General features: G+C 35.8%; 2 protein-coding genes across 5 annotated transcripts in view; one reads left to right on the top strand and one right to left on the bottom strand.

Annotated features, from left to right (window-relative positions):
* Window positions 1-106: 106 nt before the first annotated feature.
* Window positions 107-24,630, top strand: part of LOC119634556 (synapsin) — a gene marked incomplete at its 5' end in the record, with an annotated part of 25,645 nt that continues 1,121 nt past the window's right edge. The window contains 9 exon segments of the mRNA XM_038028787.1: window positions 107-485; window positions 1,626-1,786; window positions 1,907-1,978; window positions 2,590-2,733; window positions 2,791-2,895; window positions 18,305-18,522; window positions 18,979-19,075; window positions 20,895-21,062; window positions 21,123-22,554. Coding sequence (XP_037884715.1) covers window positions 107-485; window positions 1,626-1,786; window positions 1,907-1,978; window positions 2,590-2,733; window positions 2,791-2,895; window positions 18,305-18,522; window positions 18,979-19,075; window positions 20,895-21,062; window positions 21,123-22,554 — 2,776 coding nt within the window.
* LOC119635196 (tissue inhibitor of metalloproteinase) lies at window positions 3,029-11,271 on the bottom strand. Of its 4 annotated transcripts, none has more exons than XM_038029880.1 (5): window positions 11,069-11,271; window positions 4,498-4,653; window positions 4,263-4,348; window positions 3,967-4,188; window positions 3,029-3,903 (listed from the first exon to the last, which is right to left on the bottom strand). In XM_038029880.1, exons 2-5 carry the CDS (start codon window positions 4,631-4,633, stop codon window positions 3,700-3,702), a joined length of 648 nt encoding a protein of 215 aa, XP_037885808.1. In that variant the 5' UTR covers window positions 4,634-4,653; window positions 11,069-11,271; the 3' UTR covers window positions 3,029-3,699. The 4 variants fall into 4 exon arrangements, with proteins under 4 accessions (XP_037885808.1, XP_037885807.1, XP_037885809.1 ...); XM_038029879.1 differs by having other exon boundaries at window positions 11,124-11,271; XM_038029881.1 differs by lacking the exon at window positions 11,069-11,271 and adding an exon at window positions 10,749-10,821.

The raw sequence follows: 24,630 nt of genomic DNA, 5'->3' as shown, positions 1-24,630 counted from the left end.
AAAACGCACACAATCTAAAAAAAAAAAAAAATGAACAAATGAAACGTAATCACGAATTGGCCAACAACGCCTAAATTGAACCTCTGACACATGCATGTAAAAAACCCTTAATTTGAAACAATCGAAAACCAGATTCAGCTCGGGAGATTTGTCTTCCGAAGCAGATGATGTGGATCCCAACACATTGCCACCAGCGGCTCGACCCATACAGGACCAACCAACAAAACCAGCTAGCGTGGCGAGTAGTGGTGGGCCACCCAATGTGCCTCCACCACCAGCTCCCAATACGACTCAATCGACGACACAGGATTTCTCATTGAACCTGAGTGGCGGTGGTAAAGCAGTTGCAAGCACAACGGCGACTTCTGCTGCACCACCACGCGGTGTCAGCGCACCAACAAGTCCAGCCAAGTCTCGTGAAAGTCTCTTACAACGCGTACAAAGTTTAACTGGTGCAGCACGCGACCAAGGCGCCTCAATTTTAGGTATACTTACAAGCATAAAATACTACTAACATGCATGGCCACTCGCGATTCCATGAAACTCGTAATAAAACCTGCCAGTGATATATATTTGTTTTAAATACAACCACAAATACAGTTCACAACAAAGTCTTACACTGCTTCAGTGTAAGATCAAGAAATAATTTTTTATTGATATCTATGCTGCTCAATAGAACCGGTTCTTTTTCTCGTTCGTACAACTCGGAGAACCATGCTTTAGGTTTTAGATTTAGATAAAATCTTGACAACGGGGTTTGATCGTTCAGCGTTCTAAACACAATGCAAGTAAAGTTTGCGGCAGTTTATAAATTTTTTCCTTTGAATATAGATATAACTATCGATCCTTACTATAAATGGAATGCCCTCACGAGAAGACCACGTATAGCATTGCACTAAAAGATAGGTCTGCCCAGAGGCGTTGTGATATTATTGAACTTGAGTAGCGTGTGATGCTCTATCTGCCACGCTGACATTTGGAGCAGTTTGTGGCGGCGTTTTGCAGTGACTACGGTTGCAAATAAATTCGCGGACAAGGGTACGAAGTAGATGTGAATCTACTGCCTGCCTGCAAGAAAAAAGGCCTTGTGTTATGACTGCGTTGCTTGAATCTAAAAATTTCTTTGAACAATCAGAATTTATCCATGAAATATAGGTCGACAACCATAATTCCTATTTTGCAAATCCTACTAGAAAACAAAAAATTTCTTAATGCACGTTTCAAACTCACCGGCTCAATTGGACTTTCTGGAATACTGTGACAAAGTTTTCATAGTTTTCACCGAGAATATATGATAGAAAACGTCCCTTCTCCTTGCAACTTCTTCAGTTTTCACGGTACTCAGAGAAAACTTTCAAAAAGGATTACAGAACATTTGATGCTTCAATACTTCTAAAAAGACTTGATTTGTACGTTCTCACGGTCTATTTTGGTGTAAGGCGAAATGTTAGGTTTTAAGACTACGATTGATTGGTTTCTAAAACACGCTTGAAAAACACTATCGACGGTTTGCTGTTTATGTTTATGGAAATACATTGAAAAGGGAAAAAAACGTTGTGGACTGTATTTGCGGTAGGTCAGTATGCGAAACTGTAAAAATCGTTCTCTCTGTCTCTGCTCTTAAGGCGCCGCTGTACAAAGCGCTACGCGTGCACCTGCCTTTAACAAGGATAAATATATTACGCTGCTAGTATTGGATGACCACAATACCGATTGGTCTAAATACTTTCGTGGCAAACGCTTACATGGTGACTATGATATACGCGTCGAACAGGCCGAATTCCGGGTAAGTGCGCGTTTCGCTGCATATCATTGTTTATAGATCGAGTAACTGCCCGCCTAAGCAACCAAAATAATGTATCCCTCGTTTTATTTACATGCTGCCTATTAACTTGGCCAATGAAAGGATGTCACATTGCATGCTAGTGCGGATTCGGGCCCTGTTATCACTATGGAAGTTCATAGAGGCGATTCCAGAGTATGTAATATTTGAGCTTTCTGTTTTTCTTAATTGGCATTCCGAAGCTAGATCTCCATATGTTAGGTAAATTCTTCATTCAGCTTCTCTGCTAATATAATAGAAGCACATTGGGCAAAGTCCGTGTATGTTGGGAGCTCACATAAGAGTTGTATCTTGAGTCATATATTTTCTTTCCATAGTAAAAAAAAAGGATGTAAGAATCGGGGGTGAACTCGAAATTTACCGCCGTAGGCGTTACGTTTAACTAATAAACTATGCAAATATTTAAAGAAAACGAAGGAGAAATAGAAGTCGTTTTATTACTCGTCTTGAGTGTTTCACTTTGATGCACAGCCACAGGCAAAGGACTTTCTCGGATCATGATTCTCCCTGCTTTCAGCTAAGAAAAGTTTTAAATACTTATAGGGAAAATTTGTCTAAGGCCCCATACCATTATGAGCATTACTGTCTTCTTAGCAGTGGCATCGAAGGAGTCTACGTAAGAACCCATAGGGGTTCAAGTTTATTTAAATACTCTCTCTCGCGTGAAAGTAAATCATTTTCACTATCGTCGTTTTCATCATCATCATCATCATCATCATCGTCATCATTATGTATTTCATTTTCAGATTCCGCGCATGTTTCGGCCCGATTTTGTTCTTATACGTCAACCTCCTCGTGATGGAGCCAACGATTATCGCTCGACAATCTTAGGCTTAAAATATGGTGGAGTCCCCAGTATCAATTCTTTGAATTCCGTCTATCAATTCCAGGTATATTTTTTTGCAGAAAAGCGTTAATATATTTCCATTAATTGTATTACATATTAGGATAAGCCATGGGTGTTTGCCCACTTGCAGCAGCTACAACGTCGATTGGGTAAAGATGTCTTTCCATTAATTGAGCAAACATTCTTTCCAAGTCCTAAATATTTGGTAAGTTCTACAACATTTAAATTAGTTTTGGACCATTATTGGACCATTACAGTTGAAACGTTTCAAAGTAACTGTAAACTTTGTGAAGCGAATACACTACATTTACTTACCTTAGGCAAAATAGTTTACAATGACAAACGCCAGAAAGAGTAAGGAAGGCAAAATGGGCTTATTAAATCTTAAGAATTTAAAGATTTATTTTACCCTATAGTTCTAAACTTGTTCCGTCCAACAATCCTCTTGGTCTCTGTCCGTGTACAGCCGGTTTCCAAGTTTCAAAGACATTTAGATGAAATCATATTTTAGCCTATGTAAAAACCTTATGCAAATAAATTGTGAGGGATGCTTCTTACGACAACGTCCCGTTTGCGTTCCTATTTTGAAACCCATTGTCATATCGAAAAAATTTGCTATTCTTAATACTTCTCAAAAAAAAAAAAAAAAAACTCGGTGCAAAGTAACATTTTGACTTGTTAGATGAATTTGAAAAGTTTGACTTGAACTGGATTATATGTCGTCCGTCTTTCCAATCAAGTTTCTCCGAAAACCATAAGTCTTTATATGGCAATAAAATATAATTTCCCTAGGCTTAGGCTTCCCTTCCCTATAGGACACCCTTTCATCTAAGAGATCTCATAATTAATAGTCGACCTTGTCTCAGTGCTCAATGTTTTACATTATTTTATTTTTATGTTAAGCCCATTTTGCCTTTTTCTTTTCTCTAATATGAAGATCAAATTTTTATGTTAAGAAATTATTAAACTATGGCATCAAATTCCTTATGCATTACAAAATATATTAAATTTAAGGTTCCCCTCTGCAATTGTTATAAACCGGCGATTTTCTCCAATAGCATTTAGAGTAGTGATCTTTTTCTGCTAGATTCTTATGTGAGGTATACTGTAAACAAGCACTTAACTTTCCTTGACATGCGTCAAAAGGCGACCATTGACATACAGTATTATCTATGTCATTTCGAGAACAAGAACTGTGGAAGCAGGGTTTTATCTGAAGGAAGCACGCATTCATTTACCATGAATTGTAAAAAACAATAAAATTTCTTTGCCTTACTTTGCATTTGCCGCATCCTTTTCTATATAATTTGGCGAAGCCCATACGTTCAATCACAGTCATCTTTTGGTATTCCTGAATGTAGCTGCACGAATTAAGATTTCGTCCTCGACCAGCAATAACGTAAAGTTTGCCAATAGTTAGTTGTACGCCGCATGTTGCATCCTGCGAGGGTGTAAGCAAACGATGATGCTTCAATATCATATCACCTTCAGGTGTTGTCTGCAAAAGAAATGTGTGCAACATATCTATGACTAAATTCGTATATGAGTGTGTGTCCTTATGTATTTATATACCTTATAGGATTTTTTTAATTGAATTTTATAGAGTATATGATTGTCGAACGATCGATGAGACTTGCGCAATATCCGTACGACGACAGCTAAACGAAATTAAAAGGAAAATTTCTCATGGCATTAAGATGAGTCATTCCCATTTTTCAGCAGCAATGTTAGGCGTCATTTTTTTTTTTTTTTTTCGTCAAGGTCATGCATTACTAATACAGCGCAATCTAAATACTTATATCCTTACCATAATCAGCGTCACAATAAAGCGTCTGCGGATGACTCGGCATACAACTGCAGGCCGTCGCAGATTTACAATCGAACGTTATAACCGCAAACAAAATAAAAGCAAAAATGCTTAAACAACTCCTTCTCGTTTGCATGTTTACTTAATCAACTGTTTCTACAAAATGAAATGAATTTTAAGAACTGTTAATTAAAGCCATAACGTGAAATAAAGTCTTAAAAAGTAAATTAATAATAAATTGGAGGAACATTTTACAACTGTCTGCTAACTGTGTTTCGTTGCAGGTAGCGTTGAAAATTGACAGCCATTAACTTGAAAATATTGAAATAAGTAGATTTTTTTCAGCGCATCTAAAATTATTCCGATGCGTAACTAACTAAGTCGTATGTATGTAAGTTATTCGCACTAGGCACAGCTACGTCTGAATAGTTCTCAATTTGCAGCCACTGTGAAAGAAAGTTTATTTGGAAAGTTGGCAACTCCTAGTATAAAATATTTCAAAGAATTGTTCACGAGACCTGTGAAAAGCTCCCTGAATAGCTACTAACATAACGATTAAAAATGAAAGAAAATCGTGGATATAAAAAGTTTGGATTTATATCAAATTTTCACTATCTCGTAATATATATATATATTCATAGTAAAGCGTACATTAATACAACATCAACGGCTCCCTTATATAGGAACATGTCCGATGAACTCAATTCTCGCACAATCTATTTACTAAATCTGGCCTAACCTTGTAAATAATAACTAAAATATTTATTTTTAATTAGTGAATAAAATCAGATTTCTTGCTGTAAACCAACAATTTAAAATAATCGTATAAGAAGCAGTCTGAAGATGCTCTCCTCAAAAGCCATTCGATCCCGTAACTTCTTGAAATTATTGCATGACCGAACATTTTACCTAAAAAATCAATGGTCCTACGTGCTGTTTGACATGTAACCCCGGTTTTGCGGCCACAAGATGTTGTCTCTGTCAGCATCTCTCCGTTTAGATAATAAAAATTTTATCAAAGTCGGTCTTTAGCGCTCGCCATTCATGGTTACTAGTCCGCCAGCGTACTGGTCGAACGAGATTGTTATTTGTACGTAATCTAAAGATATTCTGCAAATAATTTGTGTACTGAAAATCAGCCTCATCTGAGAAATGGTTTTCTTAAAGAAGTGCTCGAAAAGCTTCGATATGAACGGAGGGGGCTAGCAAATGCCGAGAAGAAAATCATACCGTCCTTATTAAAAACTCAGTTACGCTCCCGAGAGTCTAAAGTGTTTGCGTAAAGCAGAAAATGCTTAGTCGTTAATAGATAACTAAATGAACAAAGCTAATAAGTTATTTAGTTTGATGTGACCCTTGTTATGATAGTATCAAAGATCATTATTATACCAGGATCAATATTATGTGGAACACACGATATACATAACTGCTGTTTACGTATTTTAGGCCTCAATAGACGAAAGAAGGCTCGGCTTTACTAGCTGGATAAGGCTTGCCACGGACATATGAAACCGGCTAAATCGATTTTATTAGTTGCGCCGATCAAGAGTAACGCGTTTCTCTAAGGCCAGTCCAATGTATCCTTTAGTTCAACCTAGAAACCAACTTAAAAAAACTAAGCGCCTTTGTACATGTACGTGTCATTTAAAATAGATATATTTTCATACATATATATACCCTTTTATGATGTTCTAGCCACTGTGCTAATGTGAATACGCTCGGTGGTCCAGAAACATAATCGTTAGTTAAATTATCAATCAGTTCTCAATAATATGTTCTCTCTTCTACAAGTAGCAACTTTTTTTCTGCGATTTTTCATTTTTTCTTAAGATTTCAATTGCAAGTCTCATGAAGCGGAAAAAAGTAATAAAAATCTTTACGCGTTTCACATAAATGCTTTATGCTTGAAATAATGCTCAACGACGATATGTCCTAAGAGATCTCTATCGTTTTCTTCATTTGTTTATACTTAGTTTAGCCGCGTATTTATTGCCGGCTTGACTTTTTAATAAAACCACAATTTGTGCATAAACAGCAATTGTATGTATATGCTGGTATTACGTTATGTAAATATTGCATTATCAGCTGTTTTTTGTCTTCCTTTCTCTCTATTCGCCCTATTGTTTGTATTGCAAGTTTTCAAGTTCGAAAAAGATTGTTATCAATTTACATACACACGTTGTTAAAACCTAGCCCTAAACATCTACGCAATCCAATGTAATACAATGTTGTTGTTATCATCAAAACAACAATTTGATCCAAAGTTTTACGTCTAATACGTTCCTGCGGCAGCTAAGAATTATAATATAGTTATCGAGACGACGAGAAACAAATAAATACAAAAAATTAAAATTATAAATATAAATTATTATTGTTAATTATTAAATAAAATGCACTAAATAATTAGTAAATAATCATTAAATTCTAGATCGATACTATATCACTTGTTTTCTTATGTCTGTACGGTTTATTTTCGAAACATTGAGTTTCTAAAAATTCGATTACGCTTTTAAATATTAGCAGACTTTTTGTACAGAGTTCGCTGACCGTGCGCCGGTCGTATGTAAGTCAAGAAAGTAACTATTAAACGGTACAGTAAAAACTAAACGAATTGAACCAAGTTATCGGATAACGCTGCTTTCCGAGCCCGTAAAACAATCTGATATACAGACATAGAGCACGATTTCGGTGCAACACGTTACAAATGGCCTTAACTTACATTATAGCCAAGTTTAAATTACGCGAATATGTAATGATACATATGTTTGTGTTAGTAATGTTACGTGAAATTTATCTGCGATACAAAGGATTTGATATTCTTTGCTCCCTTTAATCGTATAGAGTGGGTTTGAGTAAAAATTTTAACTTAACGATGCCACAACAACAATTTGCTCCAAAGAAAAAAAAATCTTAAGATTTATGTTACGATTACGCAATCACGTTCCTATGTGCAGACATATACATCTATAGATAGATATGTATAGTCATAGGAATGTATGACGTCATAGAGCACATTGAATTTTATCATCGTTTTTCATATTAAATGACAACAACACATGTATTTAAATATGCATTCGTTATAATTAAACACTAAATAATTTTAAAAATATTTCCAATTATTCTACTGGCATAGCATGCATCATAGCAATTGTAACGAGATCACAATCGAAAAACTAATAGCAATCGCAAGAAGACTGCACATCTTTACATACATATATACATACAGACATACATATGCATGCATATATTTGCCTTTAAGCATATTCTTATCATCTTTGATTGCAATGGGAAGAAAACTTCTTATTTTATCTCTCACAAGTGAACATAATAGTTTACCGAAATGCACTGAAGTGCATATATGTTCGTGATCACTACACCTTGAACACCTTGAGTTAATGTAAGCATTTCTGCTTGCAGCGTATTAATGAAATTGAAAACAAAAGTCAATGTTGAAAAGACTGCTAAGAGCAGAAAAATCCAATTGATTGGAAATTTATTATAGGCAGAATGTATTAAGGCACATAAGTTTCGCGTACTCTTTGACTTTGACTATTCGCACACTACGCCCTCTTTTTGCCCATGCAAACGTTTACTCATACACTCCAGCAAATTATTATTCTTTGCAAGTGAAATATTTCCTCCTAGACAACCTTGTTGGTTAATGGCAGTAATCACGTGAGAATAGATAGTTTAAGGTTGAGGTTGTGCATATTTCATTGCTAAACCAAATCAAAGTAACTCGAACACGCAAAAACCATTTAAGATAACATAACGTATATACATCTTCTTATTTATTTATTCATTTTTTTTTTTTTTTTTTTTTTTTTTGAATACAAACATAGACTAGCGTTTTGCTTTTATTTTTAATTTTCCTTAAAATTCTTCAGCAGACGCGGTGAAAAATTTTAGTGCTACTAGGCCAATCGGTTACTCATTCACGCGTTGCAACCACTTCGTGTTTATTTTCTCCGAAATCAAATAAGGCAATAATGATATTTTTACGTTTACCTATACACCCGTAAATTCATACATATGTAATAACATATGTCGTACACATTTATGCATAGGTAATATGGTTTTCATATGCATATACGTAAACCGTAACTCGTACGTATTCACTAAATATCTTACAGCGACTACAGTCAAACCTCACTCAAGCGAACATTTAAAGTATCGAAATTTTCTTAGCAGAAAAAAAACAGGCTCTCCTCTCAGTACATTTTGCTACAGTTAGAGCTTAATAACACTCGTAATCCATCTGTGTGGAATTGCGACACTTTTCTAGTGCTTATTAAATAAAAGTTTTGGAAAGAAACAGGAAAGGTGGGTTTGCAAGATCTCTGCGACGATGCAAGACCAGCTTCTTTTTAATAAATCAAAGCCAAAATGTATTTCCTGCATCGTTTGCTTTTCCTCGTCGGAGAGATATGTGAAATTTTATTGTTTTAAAACATTTTCAGAAATTGTTTACTCAAACGAGACTTCACTCTGCTTGTGTCAAGCGAACACCTTTACGCCGTGTCAATATATAGTACACTCAATGACACATACGTAGCTGCACTTAATGATGAAAAAGTTTTTTTTTTTCTTTTAATTCTTCCCAAAAAAAACAAATGCAGAACATGTTCGTTACACTTAATCAAATAAAAAAAAAAACTTAAAATCTTGAAAAGATGGAATGAGTTTCAGAAAAGTGCCTTGTATGTATATACATGTACGGTTTGTCAGAATGAGATTTGAAACTTATTTACCCTTACATGCTTAGAGGTATCCATATGACTAAAATTTACAAGAGTTAAGGTAGAACGTCGAGCTGGTTTTGTGTAGACAACAATAATAAAAAAAGAAAGCGGTTTTAGTGCGAAAGATTCGAAACGTTTCGAGACGTTGGATCAAAAAAACTTTTGTTTATAAATAATAAGCACTCGAGTGATTTGTCCATGCGCGCTTCGTTCACCTTATTCCGTGGACAGTTTGTCGCTTCATTCTAAATTATAACATTTCCTTAGAAATATTTAGACTGAATGCTAGATTAAGAAACAATTAATCGAATTTACGTCGAAACCTGGGGGAAGTCATTGAACAAGTAAGAATACCATCGTCGTTGTCCTATAAAGGATTGAAGAAAAGGAAAAATATTTATTCGTGTACTCTATAAAATCAGGTGGGCGTGACTGATATTTGATATTCTTAAAGAACAATTTTTGTGGAAATTTAAATCGTGTTTCTGTTGAACTTTATAAGCAACGATGAACAGACATTACTTTGTATAGACAAGTGGGCGTTGTATCGCATTTTCAAACTCATTCAGTCTTGTAGACTATGTCTTCTTTTTTACGAACGGGAGAATGTGTACCACATACACGTACACGGTTCGGTGGATGGTCAAATGGCTGGACTAACCAGCGGATAGATGGCCAGACGAACAGTCGGACATGCTCAGACGCATTCCGAATTTGTAACTGGCCAAGAATTTGCTCATGCCTTCTCAGTTTACATGTTACTATAGGCGTGTCCTTCGATCGATTTGGACCGTTTTGCAACTTTCGTGTAAGCACTTGCAACGTTTCCGCGAAATTCGAAGTCGAAAGCTTCATTTTGCTTGTAACAGGCATTACACAGACGGACGGATGGACCTTCGAACATGCTTAAATCGAATCAGAATTTAATGCCAATCAAGAATGTATATGCTTCGTGTGAAAATTCTTTGATTATACCCCACGTCCTGGTTGGAAAAATAACTCACATAACGTAATGATACCTTTTTGGCTAATCCCGACAATAGTCGGGAGTAACTAAACTTTAACTGAGGTGAGGCTATTCAAACGGATCGGCCTGTCATTCTGTTTGCGTTCATATGATGTGCGCCTATAAAATTATGTATGCATACCATAGAGAATAAAAACAAAAAAAAATAATTGTAATCAGATAAGTAAATATAATTGCATAAATCAATGAAAACAAGTGCAATAGTTACGTATTCACATTAAAATATTCCTAAAAGTTTACACCTTGAGAACAGCTTGAGAAACGGTTCAAAAAGAAGAGGCAAACTTTTCTATTCAGTATCAGGTTTCTATCTTAATTTCTAAACCCACTTAAGAAGAGCTTGATAAATGAAAATATTTGAGATGGGTAGACTTTTCGTGCTTATAGTACTGGTACAACGTTTTCCGCCTATATTTACATATATATACACCCACATAAGTCCAATGTGCTGATTGGCAGGCATAAACGAATAACATACTCACGTAAATCAATTGATATTCGATATATAATAAAAACCTTCCGTTTTCTTAATTGCGATGGAAAATATTTTACAGTTTTTCTTTTTTATTATTTATTTTTTCTTCTCTTCTTTTTTTTTTTTAAATGCACTTATAATATATATATATATATATATATATATATATATATATGATCACTATTAGACGAATAATACTTAATAGCATAAAGCATAGGAAGACTTGACTTTTTCAAATGTTTTCGAAAAAAACAAAAACAAAAACAAATGTTTAAATAAATGAATTATTATATATTTATTTCGATCGTTGCAAACTAATTTACGTACTATATAGAAATGCACAAACGTATACACATATACGTAAAACTTGAGATTTACATACGTAAAGTAATATCGCTTTCCTTTCAATATCTTTAACAAGTACACTTGAACGTTTTACTGGCAATGCACGACTAAATTGAAAAATGAACCGTTTCGATGTTTTCGAAAACCAAAACATCTGCCACACACAAACAAGCACTCGAATGAACAGACGTTACACTGTGTCTCACACAGCAAGTAGACTAAAATATTCTCTCCATTAACGACGGCAACAACAACATCATTATGACCATATAACGCTAACGCTAACGCTACCGAAATCTTAAATAAATGAAAATATGTTTACGGTGAGGTGAGCATGGCTATGTGTGAAAACGCTGTTTGCTCAATTATTCATGGTATTTTCAAATGAAATAGAGTGAAAAGCGAAACTAAGCAAACTCTTCAATTTCTATATGTGCGTAGCAGAGTTTAGTTATTTTTCTTACTTTTTCTTTTTTTGCTTATCTAGTGCTCGATGAGTGTTTCTCTGATAGCTTATGAAAATTTCTTGTTAGAAAGTTTTAAGGTCTCATTAAAGAGGAGTTATCATCGTTTACCAGCTAAGAAAATCAAAAGCAAAAAAGGTTTTGCGCTCTCCTACGAGACCAAAACCGTATATTGCAAGAGTTAGATTTAAACGGATTTTCAACTTTGGCACGCAAACGTGCGTATCCAATTCCCTTTAAAGTGATAACGTATGCGTATCTAATTTCCTTTAGGAGTTATATAATCTTCTCGATGGGGTTTGTCGAAATCGAACTGAAATTTCCAGCAAGAGTAATTTTTTGGATCGCTCTCTAAAATGACTAGAATTTATTAGTTTGTACAAGTAAAATTATTACACTATAATAAAATCTATGTATTCTTATTTTCCATTCCGTCCGTCCCTTTTTCTATTGATGATATTCTAAAGGTTGAACAAATAGAGAATTGAAAAATAGAAACATTGAATATATATATATATATATAATTCTCCTTCTCCCTCTCCCTCTCTCTCTCTCTCTCTCTCTTCGGGTGGTGACATTTCTAAAAATAACATTCTAAATGATAACAAAAGTCCTCTATTGCCAAAGAATAGGAACTTTGACGACAACTGAAGCTCGAAATTCGTGCATAATCACGAATATTTATCAGATATATATGAAGATTTTGCGTGAATGAGTGGAGAGGTAGGTGGATGAAAAACAGCTGAATGGATAAGTAAATATAAATGCAGACGCTTAAGAAAACAGGACGAGGAAACAGACGAACACCTGAACAAGTGGTGGGACGCACAAAATGCAAACAGAGATGGAATTCATAAGCAAGGAACGGAAGAAAAAAGCCTTTTAAAGACAATTGACAAATTGGTGAGGAGAGCAGATAGATAAGCGGAAAAAAACTGAGTACGCGCAAAATATCCGCGGGAAGAGCGCGGTTAGAAAGTGGTTTTGTGATTGAATGATGGAAAGGGAGTGAACAAACTGTTGGGATGATAATTGGTGACCCCACGCCACATGCGGACAGTTGAGAACGAGAAGACATGAAAAACTGCACATGGAAACAAATGATGAATGGAGAGAAACTCGCATAGATTAATGGAAAACAAGCATAACTGCAATCAGATGCAAGAATATGGAGAAGACCAACTAAGGCACGTACGGAAAAATGGTGCAAGACGCAAATAAAAGCCGAGCCGAGTGTACAATCAGTTGATGGATGAAGCGGAAGACTGATTAATGACGAGAAAGAAAGGAACGAATATATCGAGACAGAGATAGAACGGCGAAAAGACAGATGCTTAAGAAAGTCACATATACAGTCCAGACATCAAAAACAGGAGATGGAGAATAATGGTCAGATGGAGAAAAGTACGAATAGCTTAAACGAAATAACGTAAACGTGTCAGACTAATGAGCAGAGGGAGAACACACTAAAGTGGACGAATGGAATGGACGAAAAAGTACGGACGAGTAAAGGAATAAATGGAAAATCCGCTTACAGTCAGTTTGACAGGCAGGACAGGAGTCAATAAAAAATGAGCAAACAGTTGAACGCATAAGCAAGATATTGTTCGATGGACATATGGTGGACATACGGACGGATAGGCAAATATCGAAAGAGAACTAGGGACAAAAAAGATAGTGATGAGATGCCGTGCTGGTATATGGTAATGTGTATAGATGAAGGGATGCAATCACCTCAAAAGTTGGGCAAATGTGCTAATTGGAAGTGTGTCTTGTGATGTGTTTTGTCTATTTTACAATAATACAATTCTTTTAATTTTTTTATTGAATTTTAATGAATTCTTTAATGAGTTAGTTTAGGCAAAGTTGCGGTTAGCTATATTCATTAAATCAGACTTTGAACACATCGGAAGCGATATTGATTACATTAAAAACATTCGTATGCGGCTAATGCTCACTTCTTTGCGGCTGCCTTATCGTAATGCAATTATAGTATGAAGTAATTACATAAACTAATTGTTGAAAGTCAACATTCGATTGTGTTTTAGCCAACTTTTTAGAAAACCGAAACTAGCTACGCGTTGCCGAAAAACTTTAGAAAAACAAATTATGTTTCTCTTGCTTTAAGAATTAATGCAATTACGTTAGACGGGAGCGTAAAAGTTTGCTACTTAAAAATTATTTCTATTAATCACGTAATAGGCACAAGGTTTCATAAACATTGAAAGAGTATTGTTTTCGCAAGTGGATAAATGACCTTGGAATTAAAAGCAATTGCAAAGCTACTTTGTGACGTCATATTTTGTAGAATTTTTCCCGGTAATAGCGCATACGCATGCTTGCAAATTATACAAAACGAAAAACGCTTACAAAAATCGGAGCTAGATTGTTACAAAATACGATGTCTCACTATGAAGTCGTAATTAAGTTCTGCTGTTTTTAACTTGCTGACTGCCCTAATTTTTCTGGGTGGAGTCGTATAGTTGATTGGGATTTATTTAATCATTCTGCTACATTCCTTGTCGATTGAATTCTGCTTGAAAAGCTTGTCATCAAGGTTGGAAGGACCTAAAAGGTCCTCTCTCCAGACCGGGAAAGGGTCAACCTATTCGGCCTCACCGTATATTTGCGCCAACTTCTATTAAAATGTCATAAAAAATACGACCTGTAAGTTAAACAAAAAAATACATCGATAGACATCAGAAGGACATAGAAGTTTAGAACCATTTCCTAAATCAATGATGTAGTTGGGCATTCAACTAGCTCTATAACTTTCTAAGTTTACGCTTTTCCGTGTCTAGTTTTCATATACAGTAAGAATGTTGCTTCAATTGTCAATCGATCGGGCAGTGCCTTTCTTGAATAGCAAAGTGATTTTCGATCGTTTGAGAAACTTTTTTGCTCGTGAATTAATTTTAAGTATTTGCGATCCTTTCCGAAGCCCCTTTGATGTCTTGTAAATCATAAAGTAATTTCAAATAATTTCGCTAAAAAGCGAAGCATCTTTCGCCAATTAATCTAGACGGGAGATCGCAAGGTCATTCCGTATGCTACTTCTAAAACATTTTAGTAGATAACGAAACGTTTGTGATTGATAGCAAAGTGACTTGGGTCAATAAACTAATAAATTGAATTCGATCTGGGAGTAATTTCAATTAATTACGACGAATACCAAAGCGTGCTACATCATTTTCGAATTGCTATGAATAAGCTAAAGGTTGAAGTGATTTCGATCGCACCGAGACTACGACTAATTTCATTAAAAACCAAATGATTTCCGCTCAAACTGGAGTTACTTTCCTTCATGATGTGTTTTTGGCCGTGATTTAGATTTACATTTTACGATTGCTACTCAGCCCTTATCTGTACAAAATTATTATATATTAATTCTGCTTGTACAACTTCTTAGAAGCAATAAATATTATTACTATTAATTTATTAATGATTCACATTGGTTCAATGCTTGTAAGAACAATTTTAAAGTATAAAATATAAAGTTAACCCCTTTATTTGTACTCTAAACGAATGGATAAAAAATTTTTTAAAAAACCATTAAAAAGTGCTTGCATTGGCCATAAAATAAATGATGGCGTTGTAATCTGCAATTATTTAGATAAAACAAACTTTTTCCTAGCACTTTATTAAATCTATAAGATAAGAAAAAAAATTTCTCCGAATTTCTTTTTTATATCTACCCAGTGTAGATCTCACAAAATTTCTTAAAAGATTTACACAAAAATGAGAAAATTAGCAAATCACTTTTGACTACTAATAGAGTTCCGTAAGTGCGTCCTCCCCATACGCATAGTTGGTTCCTTGCTTGGACGGAATTTTTACCTTTTGGATAGTAAAGAAAGTAAAATATAACAAAAACCTTACTCTTGACTTTCCATAAAAGCTAAAAAATCAAGCAAACTTTTTCACATACAAGTCTTACTCCTTCAGGTCTGAAACTATGCAATGATAATGTGACTTAAATGTGCAATTAGCTGTTGGGGTGGGAAAAACACGAAGTGATATTCGGACCAAGCTAATGTTTAAATAATAATGACATTAGAACTTTATCGGATATACACTCTCTTCGTGGTGGATTTGAAAACTGTAGCATAGCAAACGAATTTCAATTTTTCATAGTTACTTTAGAATTACTTTTGATTTTGGCAGAGACGAAAACAATCGTAAGAGCCGTCAGGCATCGGCTAATCGATGTAACGCACATACGTAGGTCCACTTAAGTTTAATGATTTCTATAACGATTTACTAACATTCAGTGAAAGTTTTCATTAAATTGAAAGATTGAAAAACTAATTCTAATCTAACACTTAATACAGCGACTTTATGACTACGCTTAAATATACTAAAAGCCATGAAATTTCGTAGCAACAAACCGCAATTTGTAAAACAAAAGTTAGCAAGAAGAAAAGAGACAGGTATAGCGAATAGCAAAAGGTAAATACAATGCATTAATGCGAAAAATATTTAAATATTGTACTCTACCTATATATAGGTAGTGTTCCATTTTGCAATTGCATGCATATCGTTTGGCTCTTGGCCAAATTATTAATAAAGCAATCAAAAAAAAAAAAAAAAAAAAAAAAAAAAAATTAATAAATAAATAAATAAAAAAAAATAAAAACAAACAGCACACATCTATAAGGTGATATCAGCGATTCCTAAATGTGTTATATAAGAACACGTTATCTCTTTAAAGCTGAAATTGTTCGCTATACCGATTATGGACGTTTAATTGATTGCTATTTCGTTGTGTGCGTTCTTCACTCACTTATGGCAACCACCATAGCTTATTTAACTGGACATGGGAGGAACTTTTGATCGAAGTTAAATTCTATTTTAACCCTTTCTGTAGAAATTTATCTGCAAATAACGTGACGGCTTAATCCCGTAGCACCCTGAGCGCGAAAAACACACATGACGCCCGGTGCGTAGTTAGCTCACGCGTGCCAGATAGATGCATTTGCCGTTTATATAAAACCTATGCCTTGCTATTGCCCAAACCTCCATTTGGAATGCAACTCCAGACCGAGCAAGCGTTCCTCACGTGTTTTAGTTTCACTATGAAAGTCCCGCATTAAATTCTTAGTTAAATATCAAAAAAGCGTTAATTGATGACTACATTTATCTGTAGTTCTGTGCTGCTGAAGTCTGTCGGTGCCTTTCCTTGGTTTTTGAACTTTGTTAACGTTTTCTTATCACATCATTTATTATAGATTACATATTATACGCTATATATATATATATAGAATTCATAACACATCGAAAAAAAAACTTTTTTGCGAGAATTTTTCCTCGACAAGGGGTCGTGTAATTTCGATGACACTAACTCTACCAAGTCTTATTAAAGAGCGTGTGAAAGGTAACACTTGATAGACAATCACAAAATGTTGTGATATTGTTGAATTCAACCTAATAAAAAGCAATTGCGTTATGGAGATGTGCCAAGCATCTCTAAAAAAACATGCTATATTTTATAATGTCCCTCCCCCCAAAAAAATTCATGAAATGCGCAGTGAATATGCTTAATGAAAATCCGCTATAAGCAAATTGTATGCACGTTTCGGTAAATTTCGACGCTACTGAACATGCGCCGCACTCTGGTCGATGAAGTTCTTCAAAAAGTTGACCAAGCTTGGCGATTTTTGCTTTATGATTTCTCTCGGGAACTAAACACTCTGCAATTTCAGTAGTAGACTTTAGACAAACGGAGGGGGGGGAGGGGGCAGGACAAGGCAGCTCTCTTTTAGAAGTTGCCAACAACATTCAACCCAAGCGTTTTCACATTGGCACGATGTTGTTGCTATTGTTGTTGTTAATTTGAACCTACCGAGATCTTGCCAACCACTTCAACTGAATATTTCTCATTTGCGTCCAAATAGCTTGTTAAACGGCATCCCACGCCATTAGAGTCATTAAAGAGTATGAAGAGAAATTCGTATTTAACTGGCAAAGACATCTACCAAACCCTACCATGTGTTAGATATTTGTCTGCAGGCTGCGCTGACAACCAAAACTTTATGCTAAATTTATCGAGTTTATTCGATTTACGCGGTGCACTTACACGGTGTTCCCGCATGGGAGCAATTGTTTCCAGCAAGCTTTACTATTGCGAGTAAATCTGTCCTATACTGCCGAAACCAAACCAAACCCAGTACAATCAATGAGTAGCAGATTAAATCAAAAAGAACCCAATGAGCACAAAATGATATATGCACACTAACCCATCAATTTAATCGTTAATCGTGGACGTGCTACCGAACAAATCAGGACTACAAAGGTGATCCACAAGATTTGTCCGTCAAATTGACGGACTTAAGTAAAACTAGGCGTATGCAAATCGTCCAAAAATCTGAGGTTAATAAACAATTTCTTAACATGCGACTTGGAACGATTATCTATCATAAAGTTGGTCGGATGTGGGCAATTTCTGTCTCATCCGAAGCTGGCTGGATGACACAAATATTAATTTGTTTTATGTGAAAATGATTCCAATCAGCGCATTACTATGTCACGTACGTAATAAAGAGTGTTAATGACGCATCGATTTATTATGTAACTGATAACAGTTAAATTTAATATAAGATTTTTTAATGCAATCTTTTTGCAAGACGAAGACTCATCAAAAAGTAAATTTAATGTAATGTCTGGCGCTTGCAGGCAGACACGAACATTGCTATCGATTGCATGCATTTTAAATGAATTTTTCTTTTCAACGCTTTATTTTTCTTGTTTTCCTCAGTTAAATTGGACGAAATTCCCGTGTGTTTTAAAGGCAGGTCACTGCCACGGCGGAATGGCTACAGCTCGCTTTGAGAATCAAAGCGCATTACAAGACGCCGCCGGCCTTGTCACTGGCACTGGCAGTGAAGGACATTGCTATTGCACTATTGAACCGTATATAGATGCAAAATTTGATATACATATTCAAAAGATTGGCAACAATTACAAAGCTTTCATGTAAGTATTTACATATTATATATATATTGATATATACACACATATAATATAATATATATGCCTGCACCGGAAATAACGGACCTTTGCAATAATGCACAACGCCTGCTAAAGAAGGCAAAGAGTTAAAATCACTCTTATTTAAAGTGCCTGCCATGAGTTGCTAAATTCAAAAAACGAAAAAAAAATAAATAAATAAAATTCATATCTGTTTTTGTTACAATTAAGGAAATCGTGAAACGTAAATTACTTTGAAATGAGTGAGAAAAAAAAAATTACGAAAATCAATTATTCATAAGAAAGTTTTCGCAACAAATACTTAGTTAAGAGCTCATTACAATAACCAATTGCTATAATAATAATAACAACAACAATAAATAGTGATCTTTTGCTTCATAAATTAAAAAAAAAAGAAAGGAATATCTCCGGTAATCTTTTTCAAATATTTTGAACTCTCAGGCGTAAATCGATAACAGGTAATTGGAAAACCAACCAAGGATCAGCTATGCTAGAGCAAATCACTCTAACGGACAAATACAAATCATGGGTCGATGAGGTAAGTTTCTAATTGTCATTCCCGTATATATAATAAATAATTTGCCAATAAACATTTCATATAAATTTTCTTTAACAAACAAGCTACGACATTAGTAAATAAAAAAATGGAAGAAACTTTATTCGCTTTGAACCTATTTCTCTTGGGCCCATCACAAAGTTTTCTTAAAATGAAAAATATCTCAACAAAAAAATAATAGTTTTAATATTTTTTCACCACTTCTTCTATAAATAAAATATTTGAATTATTAGAATATCGGCATCGATATGAATCGATTTTTAAGACTAGCTTCTCCACGATAAAATAGAAAAATTTGAGAAGAGATTTTGCTTTCTCAAGTGGAGCTTTGAGATTGAACAGGCAGAAGTCAACGAACATCATTGCTTCTAGATATGTTATGAGGGCTTGTGTTGCTCTTAAATGGTTTACAATTCTTAATCAAATCGAAGACACTCTTATCGTGGGGGCAAAAAGTGCTATATATGTTAAATGGAGAGCTCTTGCCAACTACAAGCACTTTCAAGCAATTATTGTCTTTGAATAACTACTTAGCTCGTATGTCGATATTTGTCGCACTTTTGTTTACCACGGGCTTTCCTACATCGTTCTTAGGTGGCTGCAAATGGAATTAAGAACTTTGAATTAAGCTCCATTGTAAAGGATACAAGGTCATAGCATTGATTCACGAGTTCTCAAGTGTTGCGAATTTTGCGAAGCCATACTCTTAAGATGGTTTAGAAAATGGATTAAAAAAAGAAAAGAAAACCAATTCGCAACGATTCGGAAAATGATTCTGAATGCCTTTCTTAAAAATTGGCCGTATCTTAAATCATTCCGGTTGCAGAATACATTCGCATAAACTTTACGATGTGCAGTTGTCAACAGCAATGCACGGTATAAGTGTTGAATAGAAAACAAATATCTCTGTAGCGAGAAGTGTTGTCGTCTAAATAAGTGTTTGTGTACACACCTCGAATGTAGAAATTAGAATTCCGCGGTCGTGAGCATGAGCGCTGTAAAACTCGAACACTTACATGATCCCATTTTATGTTTAAAGTCTTTACACTTGAACCTTTTAAAGACATTGTATCTGTAAGTGAAATTATTGTAAGCAAGCATGTCATAAACATTGGCCTCTCCATGTTCCGCTTTCTTGTTGGGTAGTAAATGAAACGTGTAAGGCAAATGAAAAAACTACATCTGGCTGTGGGCGAGTGTGATGCAACGTTTAAAAAAGATCGCCTTTGAAAGAAAAATAGAAATTTCATTGTTCTATATTATATTAGATAGGCGTGGCCGATTGTCTCCAATATTGCACAGGCACTATACGATCATCCGTAGCATAAATGTGGAAATTTTTAGAACGATATCTGTTGCAATTTGTGAATAATGGGCAAGGCATCATTTCTTTCCCTTTCTCAAAACAGTGTTATTCTCAGTTTACGTTGTACTGTAGCCGTGTCTTTGAAACATTTGCCCATTTTGAATGCCCCCCTACGTGTGAGAACTTCCAATGTTTCCTCCAAATTTGAAGCCGATGGTTTCACTTTGCGGCCAGGAGAATATTTACGACAGACAGTACGCAGACGGGCATGCCGATCAAGAATATGTATACTTTAGAAGTCTCTAAAGATTCCTTCTCGATGTTGCAAACGTTTTCATAAAATAAATATACCCCCCATCCTTCGGTGGTGTGTGTAAAAACAGGGACAGAAAGTATACTGCGACTGATGATAACCAATGCAGATGACATGTAGAAAAGGATTCTTAAAAATATTTTCGAAATATCGCATGCACAGCCAATGAGTTATGTTTCTAGGTTTCTGAATTGTTTGGCGGTATGGAGGTGTGCGGATTGTCTTTGGTAGTAGGTAGAGATGGCCGGGAACATATTATTAAAGCTTCTGATAGCACTTTTGCATTAATGGGTGACACCCAGGAGGATGACCGCAGGCAAATAGCTGATTTGGTAACGTCTCGCATGCAGGTGAGAGTGCGTCCTACTTAGCGATTCATCCAATGCGTACATAATTGATTTGTTCTCCAGAATGTGTGTCGTCCTGGTGCAGGACAAATTCAAGGCAAAATAACTGCGCGATCCTCAGTATCATCGCTAACCGGGAGTCCAACTGACGAGTCAGGAGCTCCGCCGCCAGCTCCAGCTGGACCACGACCTGCACCAATGGGCGGTCCACCCCCAATTCCCGAGCGTACTTCACCAGCTGTTGGCTCGATTGGTAGACTTACTAGCCGTAGCAGCATCTCAGAGGTGCCCGAAGAAACTACCGCTACCGCGGCCGCACCCGCCAGCGTCGCTCCATCTACAGGTAATCTTACACGCCGTGATTCACAAACTTCTCAGGCATCCAGCATTTCTTCTGCTTCGCGGACGTCGCAACGAGCTCCGCAATCCCAGAGTTCGGTTGTAGAAGACGCCGAGGATACAATGAAAAATTTAAGAAAGACATTCGCAGGCATTTTTGGTGACATGTAGGAATTAGCTAATAAAAAACGCGGAAGAACCGCGAGCGAGTCGGGAAGTACCAACACCAGTGGTATTGGTAGCATAAGTGTTGGTGGCATTACTAGTGCAGGTAGCAATTTCTTGGGCAAGCAGTTCTCATTTGCTTCAGGCAAAACATCTGCTCCAACTTCTGCCGTGGGAGATGCTTCTATTACTTCATCGCCACCTAATACAAATCAGTCTTCGGAAAAACCTTTCGATACTCGTTCCGATACGTCGTCTACCTCGACGCTAACGGCTGGAAGCGTTAGCTCCAGCAGCAAGCCTTCTTCTAGCGTTTTAGATACTTACGAACAAGAGAATTCAAAATACAAACCGGTCACCAACTTTGAGCCCCAAGAACGCGTAAATCCTTTCGACAAAGGCGTTCTAAAAACGAGTGCCACCAGCAATACCATCGGCAGTGCGTCGACCACATCGTCTTCGACAATTTCGTCTTCATCAATTTCGTCGCGTATAAATGCTCGCGCTACCGCCATGAAATCGCCACCGCCACCATCGAGACCACCACCCCCACCACCACAATCAGCTTCTATAGCCACTAATTCGAGTGCCACCATTCAAAGTTCGTCGGCCTCTAATAAAGACAAAACGAGCTACTTATATGGTAGTTCTACATCCATTGAGACTATTACTCGAATGGATACAAATACCACGACAGGTACGGGAAGCATGGCAACCGCTACAACCAGTATAGGCGTAAGCTGTTATACTGAGAATCAGAAAAATATAACAGACAATGATCCCGAGAGACGCAACAAGACTACGTTTGCTGCAAACACTACTGCAGCACGTTCGGCCAGTGTATACAGCGCCCCGGCTGCTGTAAATACCTCAGCAACAGCTACGGCCGGCGATGATGCCCAATCAACAGCTGCTACATCGAACGGTTACAATGCCACCACCGATATACCGTCTTACACCCGACCATCGTATTCACGTTCCGAGAGTAATGGTAATTATTTAGCCGTCGGCGTATTGTTGATCAGTCTTACGTTGCGAAAATCCTAAAATCCTCAAACATCAACTCTCATCAATTTGAATCATTTCAATCTTCGAATAATCTCAGTTTCTATATGTAATCATCGTCATCACTCAAAAAGTAGAATCATATCATCCTTTTTATAAGAATATCATCATAAACCATTTACTTATAGTTAACTTATTACTACTCACCTGTTCACTTACTAACTCTTTTTACTTACTCACTAACTTACTTACTTGATAACTTACTTATTTACTTACTGACTTGCTATTTGGTATTTACTTACTAAACAATGACTAAACAATGAATTCGCTTTAATTATTCACCGGAGAGTAGTGACTGCCGCGTAAATAATTGGTTGCGAAAACGGAGTACGGTCGAGCCAAAAAAAAAAACAAAAACAAAAAAAAAAACGAAAACAAAATGTATCGCTTTTCCTTTCCTTATCAAAATTTCTTTACGTTTTACATTAAAAAGACGATAAATTTTGTCACCTGCACGTAAACACTTCAGCCCGGAATGTCGTTCGATGGCAATATCGCAAAAGTTGACGATATTTTGATCAGTTTTCAATAAAATCTCTACATCTCGCCCAACAATCAATTGATTCTAGGACGTTCTAGCATATTATCATAAACTTCTGTAAGTTATTTACAAGCCATCAATATTATTTTATACATAAATACACACATACGCATACACAGAAAGTCGATCAGCAAATGCAATGCATCCTTAATAATCCCACTTATATCGATATTATATTTACATGCACATCTTTGTTTAATTAAGTCAAACGCAATGCATATATGTTATCATATACATCCTTTACATAAAGTAATCGTCATTATTTATCTATGTCTCTCTATGCAAACCGTTTATTTTACTTGGTTACTATTAATTGTGTTTATCTCATCTATTCCATATACATATATATGAACTTATGTAAAATAGCCTTTGATGTTTCCTGCACATTACGTGACTAAATGCCATTAAATAATTTATGTGTTCATCGAGAAACTTTGAAAGCATGCCATATAAAGTATAGTGTGCCTCGCCAATCCATTTGCGTGTGCGTGATTTTTATTCCTATGGAGCATAAGGAGCAAATTTTCCCAATGTTTGTTTTAATGCCAATCCTTATCTAGCTTTTTAAAAACAAGTCCGAGGGGAACTTCCCTGGTAGAGGCGAAATTATATTACAGCTTAATACATTAACAAACGAATAAAATGGAGCTGTGACAAAAATAATTATTAGGTGAACAATTAAGTCTTTAAGGTTTCTTTTGATCAATGAAAAATTGAAAATTTCAAGGAAAATACAAGAAATAGTTTAATAAAATTATTGTTCATCGCTGGCCATTACTTCCGGAAGAAGATGAACTCGAACGGACAATAAGTAATCGACTGCAGCTACGACTCCTTTCGCCTCAATCGTTGTAAAAGAGACGTTAATATTAGGTGAAGCTGTTCTTTTAGCTAATTAGCAAGAACATTTGGCTTCACAGCCAGCCGCATAAACTTTTATATATATGTATAAGTTTTTCCCATTTCCGATTTCCAATATATTCGTGGCAAGTTGAGCAATTATTTTAAATGGGTTCACTTAAAGCGAACTTAAGTTTTCATTTTGTGCTCTAGCGGACTACATGTCCCTTCTTCGGCGTGTTCTTGGCGTACGTCCATATGTACAACTTATTTGCACATATATAGTAATAATTAATAGTAAGGGTGTTTGTAACCTTATATAAGTTTATAAAAGCCACAACAAATGAGCGAAAACACTTTTGCGCTGCATTAACCGCTTCTTCTTTCGTCTATAATGTAAATTTTTTGTTTAGCGCTTTTAGGCACCGCACACAAAACGCTATTACTTCACAATCAATTTAAATCTAAATTCGCATCGCCTAATGTGTTTTTCTTTCTTTGTAAGAAGACGCCTGCTTACACGGTAAACGTTTCAGACATATGTACTGAATTGTAAACATTTTCTTTTCTTTTCTTTGGTTTTTTTTTTTTTTTTTTTTTTTTTTTTTTTTTTTTTTTTTT

Source organism: Glossina fuscipes, unplaced genomic scaffold, assembly GCF_014805625.2.
Source record: "Glossina fuscipes isolate IAEA_lab_2018 unplaced genomic scaffold, Yale_Gfus_2 3, whole genome shotgun sequence".
Classification (NCBI taxonomy): domain Eukaryota; kingdom Metazoa; phylum Arthropoda; class Insecta; order Diptera; family Glossinidae; genus Glossina; species Glossina fuscipes.
Note: the sequence above shows the minus strand (reverse complement) of the source record. Positions and strands in the feature narration are given on the sequence as shown.

Coding starts and splice junctions, on each gene's coding strand:
- LOC119635196 (XM_038029880.1), bottom strand. CDS start 4,633: ATGCAAACGAGAAGGAGTTGTTTAAGCATTTTTGCTTTTATTTTGTTT. Junction 4,349..4,497: donor TTATTGTGACGCTGATTATG/GTAAGGATATAA, acceptor AATTTCGTTTAG/CTGTCGTCGTACGGATATTG. Junction 4,189..4,262: donor AATTAAAAAAATCCTATAAG/GTATATAAATAC, acceptor TTTCTTTTGCAG/ACAACACCTGAAGGTGATAT.